General features: G+C 37.7%; 1 protein-coding gene across 2 annotated transcripts in view; it reads right to left on the reverse strand.

Moving 5' to 3' along the window:
• GPHN (gephyrin) overlaps nucleotides 1-13,389 on the reverse strand; it is a 333,104-nt gene that overhangs the window by 220,623 nt on the left and 99,092 nt on the right. For both annotated transcript variants that reach the window (XM_068397489.1, XM_068397488.1), the window contains exon 2: nucleotides 11,514-11,592. In XM_068397489.1, the coding sequence (XP_068253590.1) occupies nucleotides 11,514-11,592 (79 nt within the window). The remainder of the gene's footprint in view (nucleotides 1-11,513; nucleotides 11,593-13,389) is intronic.

Raw genomic sequence — 13,389 nt, forward strand, 5'->3', positions numbered from 1 at the left:
GAAGGCCTCATCACCCTCCTCATCCTGATCCGGTGGCCTGTAATAGACACCCACAACAGTATCACCCCTGCCAGCCTGCCCCTTAATTCGCACCCACAAACTCTCAACTCGCTCCTGATCCGCCCCTGGACAGAACTCAATACATTCTAGCTGCTCACTCACATAAAGAGCAACTCCACCACCTCTCCTTAGTGGCCTGTCTTTAATAGAGCACATTAATTGTACAGAATGCTTGTGATAATGAAAGAAAGATATTGAATGAAGAGGGGTTGAGAGAGAAAAAGATCTCTTAATGTATATTTTTTAAATATGTAATTCAATCATGTCAAACAACACTCCAGAGCATCCTGTATATTCTAAAACAATCACATACCTGAAAATGACACCAATAACAAATTTCACAGAAACACTGTATTTCCATCCAACAATATCACTAAACAGATGAGATACATTCTCATATCCAAAACCAAATAACCAATAGAAAATAGAATTTTATTAGAATAAAAATTTCTAGCTAAATGAAAAGCAAAAAGCTTAAAACAGAATCAGTAAGGGTGCAAAAGGAAGCATTTAGTGTTGTAGTATAACTGTGTTTCTTTGAAATAACTGTTTTTCGAAAATCACTTGACGTAATTTTTGAACCTTTGATATGTCAGTTTTGAACTTCAATGCTGTCATCATCCATGGAAAATATACTTAGTTCTGGTTATGCTCTTGTGATGTTTATATGTTATCACGGATAAAGAGGAAAAGCATAAGCGATGAATCCATGGTAAAATTCAAGTTATAGTGAAAGAAGGTGAGAAAAGTGGACATGAAAACAGTACAAGAATTATTGTGGGATGACAATACTTCTTCCTTCTTAAGCCACTATCTGTGTAGATTTCTGCTGTACAGTGCTAAAAAGAAAGTGATTTTAAGGAGTCCCCCAGAACAAGTGATGGCAGGATAATTCTTTCTAATTAAGAAGGCAATATAGAATTTAAATACAGTGAAGTATTGTATAAAAGCATGAAAACATCTCTGGGTAGCAATTTTCTGTATCTCAATGTCAGAATCATTCTTAAGATGTGTGGCAAAGGCTTCCTTTACATCTGAAGCTAGGTGTTCTATTACAATCTTTCTGTAGCAGATTATTTGTTTCCCCTGCTAACTTAATCTATTACTGCAAATAAGTACACAAATTTCACAGAAGCCTTCTCTAAATAAGGCACTCTTTCAAGTATTTATAGCTTTGACAAAATGTATCCTCTCCTACAAAAAGACTCATGTCCAGAGCTCAGCTCACAATTGATTTTCAGAAGAAAGAGCACTCAGAAGAGCATTTAGTCATTTTTAATAGTGAGATTAGAGGAGAGAAATTTTCTCCAGTGTAATAAATCATTACAATCCCTGTGTTGAGAGGCTTTTGTTCCTCCGTTACTGGGAGGTCCAAATTTAAATTCAGCTGTGTCAGGGAAGCCCACTCTACTTGCAAGGACAAGTGCTTGCTGACCCCATGGAAAAACGCTTCAAGTTCATACATGCTCCACTATTTATGAAACTACTATTCATGAAAGAAGTATATAAAAATTGCCATACCAGATCAGTCTAAAGGTCCCCACAACTCAGTATGATGTTGCTGGTGTTGAGAAACAAATGCTTAGGGAATAAACACGTGACATAGAGCATGATTTGTCCCCTGGTATACACTTACTGTCTCTTGCCATCCTCAGTTAAGGAGCTTTGCTGACCTAGACGCTGCATGCAGATCATCTTTAACAGCCATAGTAGGTCCATCAGTCTAATTCCTTTTTTTTTTGTATCTATCATTTATACACCAGGCTTCCACATGATGTTACATCAATTATGAAATATTCAGTTATACTACACTTGAATAAGTATGTACTCTTATTCATTTTAAACCTGCTGTCTGAATTTTTTCCTGTCACAATTTCTGATCTGTGAAAAACAGCGAATAATTGCCTCTGACTTTTTTTTTAATGCTATTCATTCTGTGTACCTCCACCATACATTGCTTCTTGGTTAAAGTTAAAAGTTCTAGTCTATTTAATTTCTCTTTGTGTGGAAACTGTTCCAAACCTCTGCTTAATCTTATGATCCATACCATACCCCTTTAAGAAGCTAATACAGTAGTCAAGACATAAGCACATCCCAGGTTTCTATAGCCATATAAACAGGTCTTCTGTTTTGTTCTCTATGTTTTTAGTAAGTCCTCATATCTTCTTTTCTTTTCTAAGAATACAGAAACACACGTAACACACTGCTGAATATTAAGAGGATCTTCTCCATAGAACCATCCACCGATGCAGGTTAACCTAAGATCAGCACTGGACCATCTCTCTCCTGTAGATACACACAGTATTTTTCTTCCAATGTCTAGACACTACGAGAAGACAGTCCCTTTAAATACCCAGAAAAAAATCTGGATATAAATAGAAGCAAAGATTAGAGTTAGGAAGAATGAGGTCAGGTGAAGAGTCAGGTTAGCTGAGATTCAGATGAAGCCTGAAGGTGGCAAAACAGGCTTAAAAGAGGCTGTTTGAGCTCTGAGAGTCACAGAACCTCAGAGAGTGGAAAGCTGATGAAAACGGCAAATGCAACAGAAAAAGACCCCTCCAAAAGAAGCTTGAAATGAGAAGATCAACAAAGGCAAGATAAAGTCACTAAGGTAAGACTAGGGAGTGCAACTAGAAGCTGTCGTGGATTTGGGTTGGATGAGAAGACAAATAGCAAAGCCAGAGAGATATACAGCATAATCCCTCAAGGAAATCCCTAGCACTACATGAAGCTTTTAAAAAGATCTTGGACTGTGATTTTAAAAAATGGAATATTGACCAGGAAGCTGGGCTGCTATGCCATTAATTTCAAAAGCAAATGATGGGCTGTAAAATTATATTCAATCAAATGAACACTTTACATTCTACTCCAATCTATTCTTATCAATTACTAGTGCAAATGATTACAGAAAAAAAGTCTTCTGATTTAACTCTGAGACTGTGATAGTACTTGGTACATACTCGATTTTCCTACTTCTGTATAAAGTCATTTTGGTCTGATCCTGAATATACCCAGACACACACACAGGAGTCTTGTCTATATTCCTTCCAAATGCAAAGGAAAAAAACACAATTGTAATATTACTCGTATGTGTACTGGGTCCAGCTGGGATGGAGTTGACTTTGTTCACAGCAGCTGGTATGTTGCTGTGTTTTGGATTTGTGACTAAAACAGTGTGGACGATAACATAGCAAAGTTTTAACTATGGCTCAACAGTGCTTGCACAGCATCAAGGCCTTTTCTTTTCCCCCTCTGCCACCCCAGCAAGTAGACTGGGCGTGGGCAAAGAGTTGGGAGGGGATACAGCCAACACTGCTGACCCAAACTGACCAAAGGGATATTCCAGACCATGACCTTGTGCTCAGCAATCAAAGCTCAAGGAAAGGAGGAGGAAGGTGGGTAACGTTAGTGCTTGTGGCGTTTGTCTTCCCAAGCGACCCTTCCGTGTGCTGAGGCCTGGCTTTCCAGGAACTGGCTAAACATCTACCCACTGATGGGAAGTAGTGAATAACTTTGCATTAAGGCTCTTTCTTGTCCTATTGGAGAATGTATACTATCAAGACAAAGGGATTTAAAAATTGCAACTGGAAAAATAAAAAATTGGCATGAATTCTAATTTACAAGCATAGTGGATACTTTTAAAATCAAAGTTTAAAAACATACATAGAAACAACTTTTAATCAGTTTTGTGAAACTGCCTAGGTTGAAACTTGATGAACATTTTCCAGCCTGTGTCCTATGTACTTCTTTTCAGTCATTAGATAGCAAATACAGTAAAACAGAGCAAAAAAGACACAGCTTTTCTTTAGAACCTTTTTGAAAATATTTTCTAGCATACTCAGTTATAAACGAAAGTTTAAGTACATCTAATAAAAATAACATACTTTAACCCTTAAAATGAAGGATCTAGTAAATATCCATAACCAATGATGATGTTTCTTTTCCCAACAAACATCATATATCCATTTACAACTCTTATTCCAGAACAAGCCAGAGAAAACAAACATTTCTTTAGACAGCTCCGTAAAAGAGTGCATTTCAAATGCATTAAATTTAAAACTTCCTAATAACAAGGTGGATCCCCAGTTACAGACCCCAACAAGTAAAGTTCTGTGAACACATTTAGATAGAGGTTCCTGGCTAACAAACTTCAACCAGTACATCCCTGCACCACAGAGAAGTACTAGAACTAATTCTGAAACTAATACTAGAAACTGAAAAGCCAGATGGAGCACCCAAGCTGCAGCTGTCATGCAAGTGAACAACCCTTTCCCCTCAGCAACGCTCATAAAGCCAGACACAGTGCTGGGGCTGCACAGCCTCTTGTTCCAGACCAACTTTTTCAGTTATTTGATGAGCTCATAAAACTCTTAATTGCAGGCTAGCATAGGGCACTGCAAAAGGAAGAAAATGCCTTCTAAGAATTTGGAAACTGTATTATGAAAGAAGACAACTTTGTTCTGAATGTAACTACTATTGGTAGATAAAGCTGACATGGAGCTTTAAAGAGGTTGCAGGAAACTGCTTTGGGCCAAGAGTTAAAAAATTATTAGAGCTGAAAGTTACTAAGTGCTTAAGAAAGACATTTTTCTTATGTTCTGCTTTGCCACAGTCTGCTGCTAAGGTTTTGCTTCAGACAGATGAAGTTGTTCCTACAGGTTTATGAGTCATTAAGCCTAAACAGCCAAAGAAAAACACATGCAATATTAGCAATTTTTGCTAAAAACTGCCAAGGAATCTTGTACATTGAGAAAATTATTTTCTTCAAGCGGAAATAATGGAGAAGACCTTCAACAAAGCTGAAAAGTAGCTTTCCCTCAGATAATCAGTATGCCTGAACAGAAAGCCCCTTACAAAATGTCTGTAGAAAAACATTTAGGGACTTGTTCATATGACGGGAGGTAAAAATTATTTGGCACATGCACTACAGAAGAATCTCTGTGATACATTTGATGGAGTCTGGCTGGACTATGGAGAAGCCAAGAAGGGAAACTGTCCTGAGAAGAAACCTTGGCCACTTAAGGTAAGCATGTTTTAATTATCTCAAAGGGAGGGTAAACACAATTTTTTCAGGCGCACGCAGACTCTGCTTGCATTTGAAGCAGATAAGGGCTTGTCTCACTCATTCCTCCAGACTGATCAGAAACCATCAGGACAGCATGAGGCCAATTCTATGTATATCAACTTTAAGAAGCGCTTACTAGATTACACTCATCATCATCAATTACTTTAGGTAGGTGTCAGGTCTTTGGAAGTTTGCCAAGTACAACTTTTTCATCAGATGTGGTACTTAAAATAGGCTTCACTTCTGTTACACCTCAGTATTGCTCCTCTGCGTAACAGAGTCCTCTGGGCTACCATAGTGAGTCCTCCAGTAGTCCGGATAAAGATCACCTGATGAAATCACTTGATGCTTACAGATGAGCTCACTAACAGGAGACAAAAAAGGCAAGAGAAGTATTTTTGTAAGTCAGGCCTATTAGACAAAACATGTGCTAATACAGTCAAATAATGGACAAACAACTAAGCATGAACCCGCACTAGAATGCTGCTGCAAAACAAGGTAACAGCAGACAGGATTAGAGAATCACAGAATCACAGAATGTTAGGGATTGGAAGGGACCTCGAAAGATCATCTAGTCCAATCCCCCTGCCGGAGCAGGATTACCTAGATCATATCACACAGAAACACATCCAGGCGGGTTTTGAATGTCTCCAGAGAAGGAGACTCCACAATCTCTCTGGGCAGCCTGTTCCTCCAGTGTTCGGTTACCCTCACCGTAAAGAAGTTTTTCCTCATATTTATGTGGAACCTCCTGTGTTCCAGCTTGCACCCATTGCCCTTTGTCCTGTCAAGGGATGTCACTGAGAAGAGCCTGGCTCCATCCTCATGACACTTGCCCTTTACATATTTATAAACATTAATGAGGTCACCCCTCAGTCTCCTCTTCTCCAAGCTAAAGAGACCCAGCTCCCTCAGCCTCTCCTCATAAGGGAGATGTTCCACTCCCTTAATCATCTTCGTGGCTCTGCGCTGGACTCTCTCTAGCAGTTCCCTGTCCTTCTTGAACTGAGGGGCCCAGAACTGGACACAGTATTCCAGATGCGGCCTCACCAGGGCAGAGTAGAGGGGGAAATGTTTCCTCTCTGCTGCATTACTGAGACTGGCAGTTAAATAAAAGAAACAGGCATGACATTCATATATTATAACAGGCACTGAAAAACTAGAAAGGCTGTACAAAGGGGAGAGGGAGACAACTAGTATCATTATAACATGGGATTTGTAACCCTCATCAAGACAGAATATGCTACTGATTTTCAAATGATGAGCAAAACCCAGAAAAAATGAACTACGATACTTCCAGTTATCCTGAACAAGTGCTACACAGGTTCCTTCAAGTGAAGACAGACACTGTGAAATTTTCCATCCACAGACTTAATGCTGTATTTATCAGGTCTTCAATCCTACAGTATAGCTTGTGTCCCCAGTAAGATAAAAAAAAACAGAGCTCCTCAAGAATTCCTTCATCATCTTCAGTCCTTAACTTTAAGTGATAAATTCTAAAGCTCTCACAACTACTTCCCAGAAAAAGCATCTAGCTCCTCCTTCTAAGGTTGTAAAATAAAACAAGACAGGGACAAACATGACTTCTGTCAGACTTCTGTCTCCTGTAATGGACAAAAGGAATTCAAAGTTCATCCAGGAATTTCTAACAGACATGTTAAACTTGTGGATTATTAATATTTTGGTTATCTTTCTAATACAATTACATGGAAGGTAAATAACATTTTCTTCTCACAACTTTTACAAAAAAAAAAAGCTTCTGTAGTACACAGGTACTAAAACAAATTCCGATCTCCTGTCAAAAGTTACCTGTTCTTACCTTTTAGATTTTTCTACCCTCTCTTAATTGAAGTCAGCTAATCTGAAGGAGATATGAAACACAGTTTAGATGTGATGTGATTTTGCCTAGAAAGAAGGAAGTTACTCAGAATCTCTTGGATCTTGTTCATCTCAAAAAAGCTCTGAAGATGCTTCCAAAACAAATGTGTACCAGTGACTATGTGCAGCTGCAGCTACTGATTTGCACAGAAATATTAAAAGCATCCTCCTTTCTGTCTAGACGAGTATTTGATAAACTTTATATCTATATACAGGCTAGAGATGAAAGGAACATCCTATAAAGTGAGGCTAAGAGCTAAAACCTGGGAATGTCTACACATAGAACTTCTGCTTGAAGTAGGTGAAGGTATACCTAACGCTCTAACGATCTGATGGTTCATGCTTCAGAGGTGTATTTAAATAACTTACAGTTAGAAGAAATTCAGTAATAAAGAACCTAGGAGGAGTTTCAGGTGATAGCCATATTGAATTCTATCTAACCCATTTCTCTCCTAAGCACAGAATAGGTATTGAGGGTAGAGAAGGAGGAGAAGAAAGAGGGTAGCATTCAGTCTGCTCCTGAGCAAGGAATCAAATGAACTGATCAATTTTCTGTCTTTCCTTGAGCACCAGCTTAAGAAATTTTGCCTTGCTTATAGAGCCTCAAAGATCTCCCCACAAAAGCAGGACTTTGCTAGCATTTTAAGCTGTTCCATTGCATTTTACCTCAGCTGAACATAGTCTGAAGAACATCGATCTCAAAAACTACTATCTAAGATCCACCAGCCTAGTTCCTCCAATTATTCCTCATATCTGCAGCTCTGCTGTTTAGGACCATTCATGGAAAGACACCTATAGTCTTCTCATGTAGATAAATCTCCTCTGTAGAATGCAAAATTTTAAATATCTTTTACATGTTACTAGAATTGTAGGCAGGGCTGGAGTGGGTGCATCATCTAAACCAAATCATAGGCTTTGAATAGCGATAGCCACATTAAGTTACCTATAGCAATCCAAATAAGTTCCATCTGGTTTTTGGTCATATTAACTGTGCTGATGCCAAACTGCCAGAATGCATACCTTTTTCATAGAAGAAAAGAAAAAAGAAAAAAAAAAGTTTGCCCTTCCAGCTCTCTACACTTACACAGGATTAACTATACGTAGCCTGTAATCTGCAGAGCTCTCCTTGACATTCTTAGAAATAGATTCCGGTTTTTTTATCACACTGACATTTAGAATTTTTTCCAACTATCCAAACAATATCTCATCTGCTATAAATTGAACTAATTCTTTCTCAGCAGCCAAAAGAAAAAATCCTTTAATAATCTTTTATATACTGTAGGCGACTCATACTTCCTTTCTTCTACTGTTGTTTTCTAAATTAAGTAACAGCTGTCATGCATCGCACTTTCTAACCACTTTCTCCTCTTGCCATTCTCCTACACACCTCTATATCTTTAAGTTTTGTGTCCAAAACTGGACATTGTACACAGCAGAGAGATCACAGGGATCTGAGCAACCTGAGCTAGTTGAAGATGTCACTGCTCATTGCAGGAGGGTTGGACTAGATGACCTTTAAAGATCCCTTCCAACCAAAGCTATTCTATGATTCTACGATCAGCTGCAATGAATAAAGAACAGCAGTTAATTCTCAAACCCCCCTTTCAGTTGAACTTCAAACAACATTTTGTTCAAATTCAACTTTTCTGTAATTAACTACAAAATGAGATTTAATTGTAATGTTGTTGCATGCTTCCTTTTCCCACAGTCAGTAACACCTCACTTTATTTGATATGCTTGATTTTTTCTTAAGCAGCATTTCTATTTTCATTGACAGAGTAAAACACATACAATTAGAAAGAGATGATCAAACTCCTGATTTGAGCAGTAGAGCTTTTATTACTAATGATGAGAGAATTGAAAGCAGATCAAGTTTACAGAGTCCAGACTGCTCTAGCTGGGAAATCGATTGGGGAAAAAAGACTACCCTGATAATTAGGCACACTTGATATAAATCAGACACTAATCAATAAACCCTAAAATGCAATCTTTATAGAGTTTCATTTCAATATAAAGACACTTCCAGCCCTCCAGAAAAAGCCTTCTGCAGTAACAAAAGAGAAGTTGTCTGTGATAGAGGTAAGAGAGGCAAACAGCAAGGGAGATGTCAGCGCAGCTTAGAAAACTGTATGAAGTAGCTAAGTCTCACAAGAAACGGGCACCATTCAAAATGCATTTTACATGGTGTATCAAAACATCCTAATCTAAAATCACTTAAACTTTTTTTAATACTATCCTCTTGGTGTATTGTACTGTATTTCAACCGCTGCTGCTAACCCATCATCTGCTAGTAATGTGAACTCCTGTTAAAAGTATACACTGATTATCTATTTATATGCTAATAAACCTAAAATGTCTTGTACTCTCTTTGTTAAACTGCTTTATTAGTGTCATACATTACAAATGCACTGCAAACCCTTTAGAGTGAGAGAGCCATTTGCAGAGAAAGCATTAGAATTTTTTATGTAAATCTGATGTTGGTATCTGATATTAGATGACAAAGAAAAGAGGCAGTTGGTCTACAGTCAGAGAGAACGAGCACCAAAGAAATCCTAAACCAGAAATACTAAACTGGTAAGGGGATGAATCAAATGTTATTTTGCTATTTCAGGTATCACCTTGCTATAAGATAGGTGAAAATCTTAGCCAAATACTCTAAAGATTTTAATTAAATTTTATTCTTATTTCAAAAAGGTTAAAACATCTCCTTGGCTGGCACTCTCATGCTTCAGTCGCACACTGTCCTTTGCATTTCTCTTTGCAAAATAAAGAACTCGGATGCCATGGGATCATAGAGTCACCTACAAAAGGCTGGGCTGAACAATACAGCCTTTGATTCTGTCTTCATTTTGGAGATTCACTCATGCAATTACACATTTTGCAAGAACTCTTAATAGGCATTCAGTCATAAAACTGTAAGAATATCAAATCAGAAAGACAAAACAAAGTCTATACATTCCTATCATTAGGCAGGAAGAAGCAGATTTTTCTTGCACTATAATCTGTCATACAACAGAAGTGTCGTGAACAGTCCTTGAGACCTAACAGATATTTTGAGACTTTATTCAATCTTTCAAAATAATAAAAATTGCTACATTGCAGTCACTTATGCTTCTCATTCTATAAGCAACAGAAATCCATTTCATTTATTTTGCAGGTTACAATAATTTATTACAATCTCCTTCATGTAAATTATAGTCAGGGAAGGAAACTAGAAAATTTCATCACTTTTGGTAAACAGCAAGGAAAATGATCATTCTACAACAAAGGCAACTCATCCTTTCTGAAAGTAAACTCCAGAGGTGCAAAACCAGAACTATGTGTAGCACATAAGCATATCTGCAGCTCAAAAAGCCACATACAATTCTCAAAAAGAAAAAAAAAAAAACACTCAAAAGGCAAATTTTGGTTGAAAATTAAGACCTTTGAAACAGCCTTGACTTCAACACTTAGATAGTAATCATTAAACATTTACCTCTTGCATTCATTCAGTAAATGTCAAGCAACAATTATATTTGTCCTCTGTACCTCTATCATTTCAAAAGTACAAATTATCCAATATTACATACATTACATCAAAATTTCCCAAGAATGCATGTATATATGCATATGTCATTTACCTGTAGCAACACGACAAAATAAATTCTGCATCTACTTTATTACTAAGAATCCCCTGTAACTGAAATAAGTTGTCAAATACACCTTATTTTCCACTACTCCTGAACCAATACTGAAAAAAAGTGCTCTGCCAGTGTTAAGGCTCATCATGTTAGGATCCATTGTGGAATGCACTATCATTCGTGTTAAAAAGATGTGAGTTTTTCCCCTCTTTCCCTTCCCTCATAACAAGGGGTACACTTGTGCACACTGGTGAGAATATTTTCAGCTAGTACTAAAGATAACTGAGAAAAAAAAAAAAAAAGGAGGTCTGCTACAATTTCAAGTCTGGCTCAGAGCTCATGAGGTTGCAGTTTATTTTAGAGGAAAATACAACACTGAGATGAAGACCACTAGTCTTGCCATGAGGTAAAAATTAAATCATCTGCTCATATACTTGAATTAAAACATGTAGCAGAGGAAGAAATAAGTATCAGCTGTATGAAATAAGATACAAAGAAACAGATTCTACATGTTAAGATAACTGACAATAACATAATTATCCAGTAATCTCCTAATTCATATGCAGTTCCTCCTTAAACAAAGAGGGACGACAATGCATATACAACTCCTCCAGAGAAATACCAGCATGCACAATCTGTAACCTCTGATGACGGCTCTAGTACCCTTTACTGTATGTGCTTATTGGATGTCAGTTCATGAACAAAAGTAGGTAAAAAAACCCATGGTTTTAATAATATTTGTCTATATTAAAGACTAATAACTTGGCAAGCATATTACCACTAAAACACTAAGTGTACTTCATTATACTACTTCTTTATATAATTACAAAACTACTCACAAGGATATCATGAAGCTTTTCTTTGCTTAGCAATAAGAGCCAGATACTCACAAAGAAGGGTCTTGGACCAGATCTTTAAGGTTTATCCCACTACGATCCTCAGCAAGGTTCCTGAAGCAACTGTCACTCACTAAAAAAAATAGAAATAAAATTAAAACAAAAACAGAAAAACAAAAGAGGTGGAAAACTAAGAACAGAACGCAGTTCTTTTCATTAACTAGACACGCTTTTTGGTGTTGAGTGCAATTTGAACGTTCATATATTAAGTCTGACTTTCAGTGAGGTTTTCACCTAATTTGAAGATAAGACAACTCAATGGAAAGTGATAAACGTTGTATCACAGATTACGGGGAAACAATCAGTTTCAGCTGGTGTCCTTACTACTTCCCCAGCTGTGGGTACAGGAAGTCTCAACCACAAACACTGGATGTGCGAGTATACACAGGTATCCACACACTTAACAGCAAATCTTTAATCATGCACCAGTCAGTACTCTTTACCTAATCAGAAACAGTGAGAGTTGCTATGTACTTAAGTTCACAGTTGTTCATGAATTAGTCAAAGATGTTTAATCTGAGCAATAGCCAAAACAAACTAAGAGCACAAATTTATTCAAATAGCTTATAATTAACTTAGAAAGTGCATGTAAAGCAGCTAGTTACTGTAATAACTGAAATTACAACACAGTAAATGTCACAGAAGTTTGAGTATTAGTGTGCTTTCATTTTCTTCAATAGATTAAAAAAAAAAAAAAGAAAAAAGAAAAAAGAAAAAGTCATTATTTAAACCTGAAACTCCAAATCTGTTCTCTTGGCTAATTCTCTCAGCACACGTACCCCTTTCCCACAAGCACGCTCATTTCTCTTACACAACTCCACAGTCAATTTGGGACGTGGGAAAAAAAGTAGTGGCACAAATGCTTTAAAAAAATCAGCATCAGTTCAAAGGAATTACAGTTATTTCTGGCTATAGCAAACTTTCTGAAGGACACAGAGGTTGCAATATGGCAAAATCAGGGTAGGGATCAATCTGCCATAGCTAGCAAGGTAATCTGCCAGATAGAAGAGAGCTTATGAAGAAATGCATTACTGCTCATCTTCCAACACAGAACACGGCCTCGCATTTGGTGCAAAGGGATGTGTTTAAAATCACCTGCAAAAGTAAGCGTTCCTACTTCCTTCTCTCTAAATGCAAGATACTCTTTTTAATTTACCTCTATGAGTATTCATGTGCATTACCAGCACCGAAAAAAATGTAAATCATTCCCAAAATAAGTTATTTTCACAGATTACGATACATACTGTGACAGACCTAACACACTATAAAACTGCAAAACATTTCTACTAGCACCCCTTGTTGCCAATGCATCTCACAAGCTTGAAGCCTGTTACTCTGCTGGGAAAGACAAGTACTGGAAGGAAGGAGCCCAGAGGAAGGGGCTGGGGGAGCTGGTGGAACAGATACGGGCCCTGGCTCTCACACAAAGCCTGGCAGCTAACAGTGTATGACAATAACAGCAGTATTTGTCAAGTGTTGAGAACTTTAAGAAGTTAATGCACTTTGCACCTCAGCACTGTAATAACCAGTTGACATCCTAAGCTCCTCTTACCTGCCTAACAGTTGCTCATCACACGCGAGCCCTGAAAGCCAGGCACTATATCACAAGGAGCCTCTTCTCTTTGAGGCAATTGCCATGGATCTTCAGTTTAAACAGCAGCTCCTTCTGCTAACAAAGTCCAGAACTCCTGGCTTGTTCCTCCTGAGACAATTTAATCATCGTCTCAATACTAAACTAAAATTCAACTGAGTTCGCAAGAGCTACCTACCTCACCAGAGGAAGCTCACCTTGAACGCCCTGGGCGTTCAGAAATTTTTCATTTCCACACCCATCTATTGCACTGAACCCAAGACCCTTGAATTTACAAAG

This window comes from Nyctibius grandis, chromosome 4 (genome assembly GCF_013368605.1).
Source record: "Nyctibius grandis isolate bNycGra1 chromosome 4, bNycGra1.pri, whole genome shotgun sequence".
Lineage (NCBI taxonomy): Eukaryota > Metazoa > Chordata > Aves > Nyctibiiformes > Nyctibiidae > Nyctibius > Nyctibius grandis.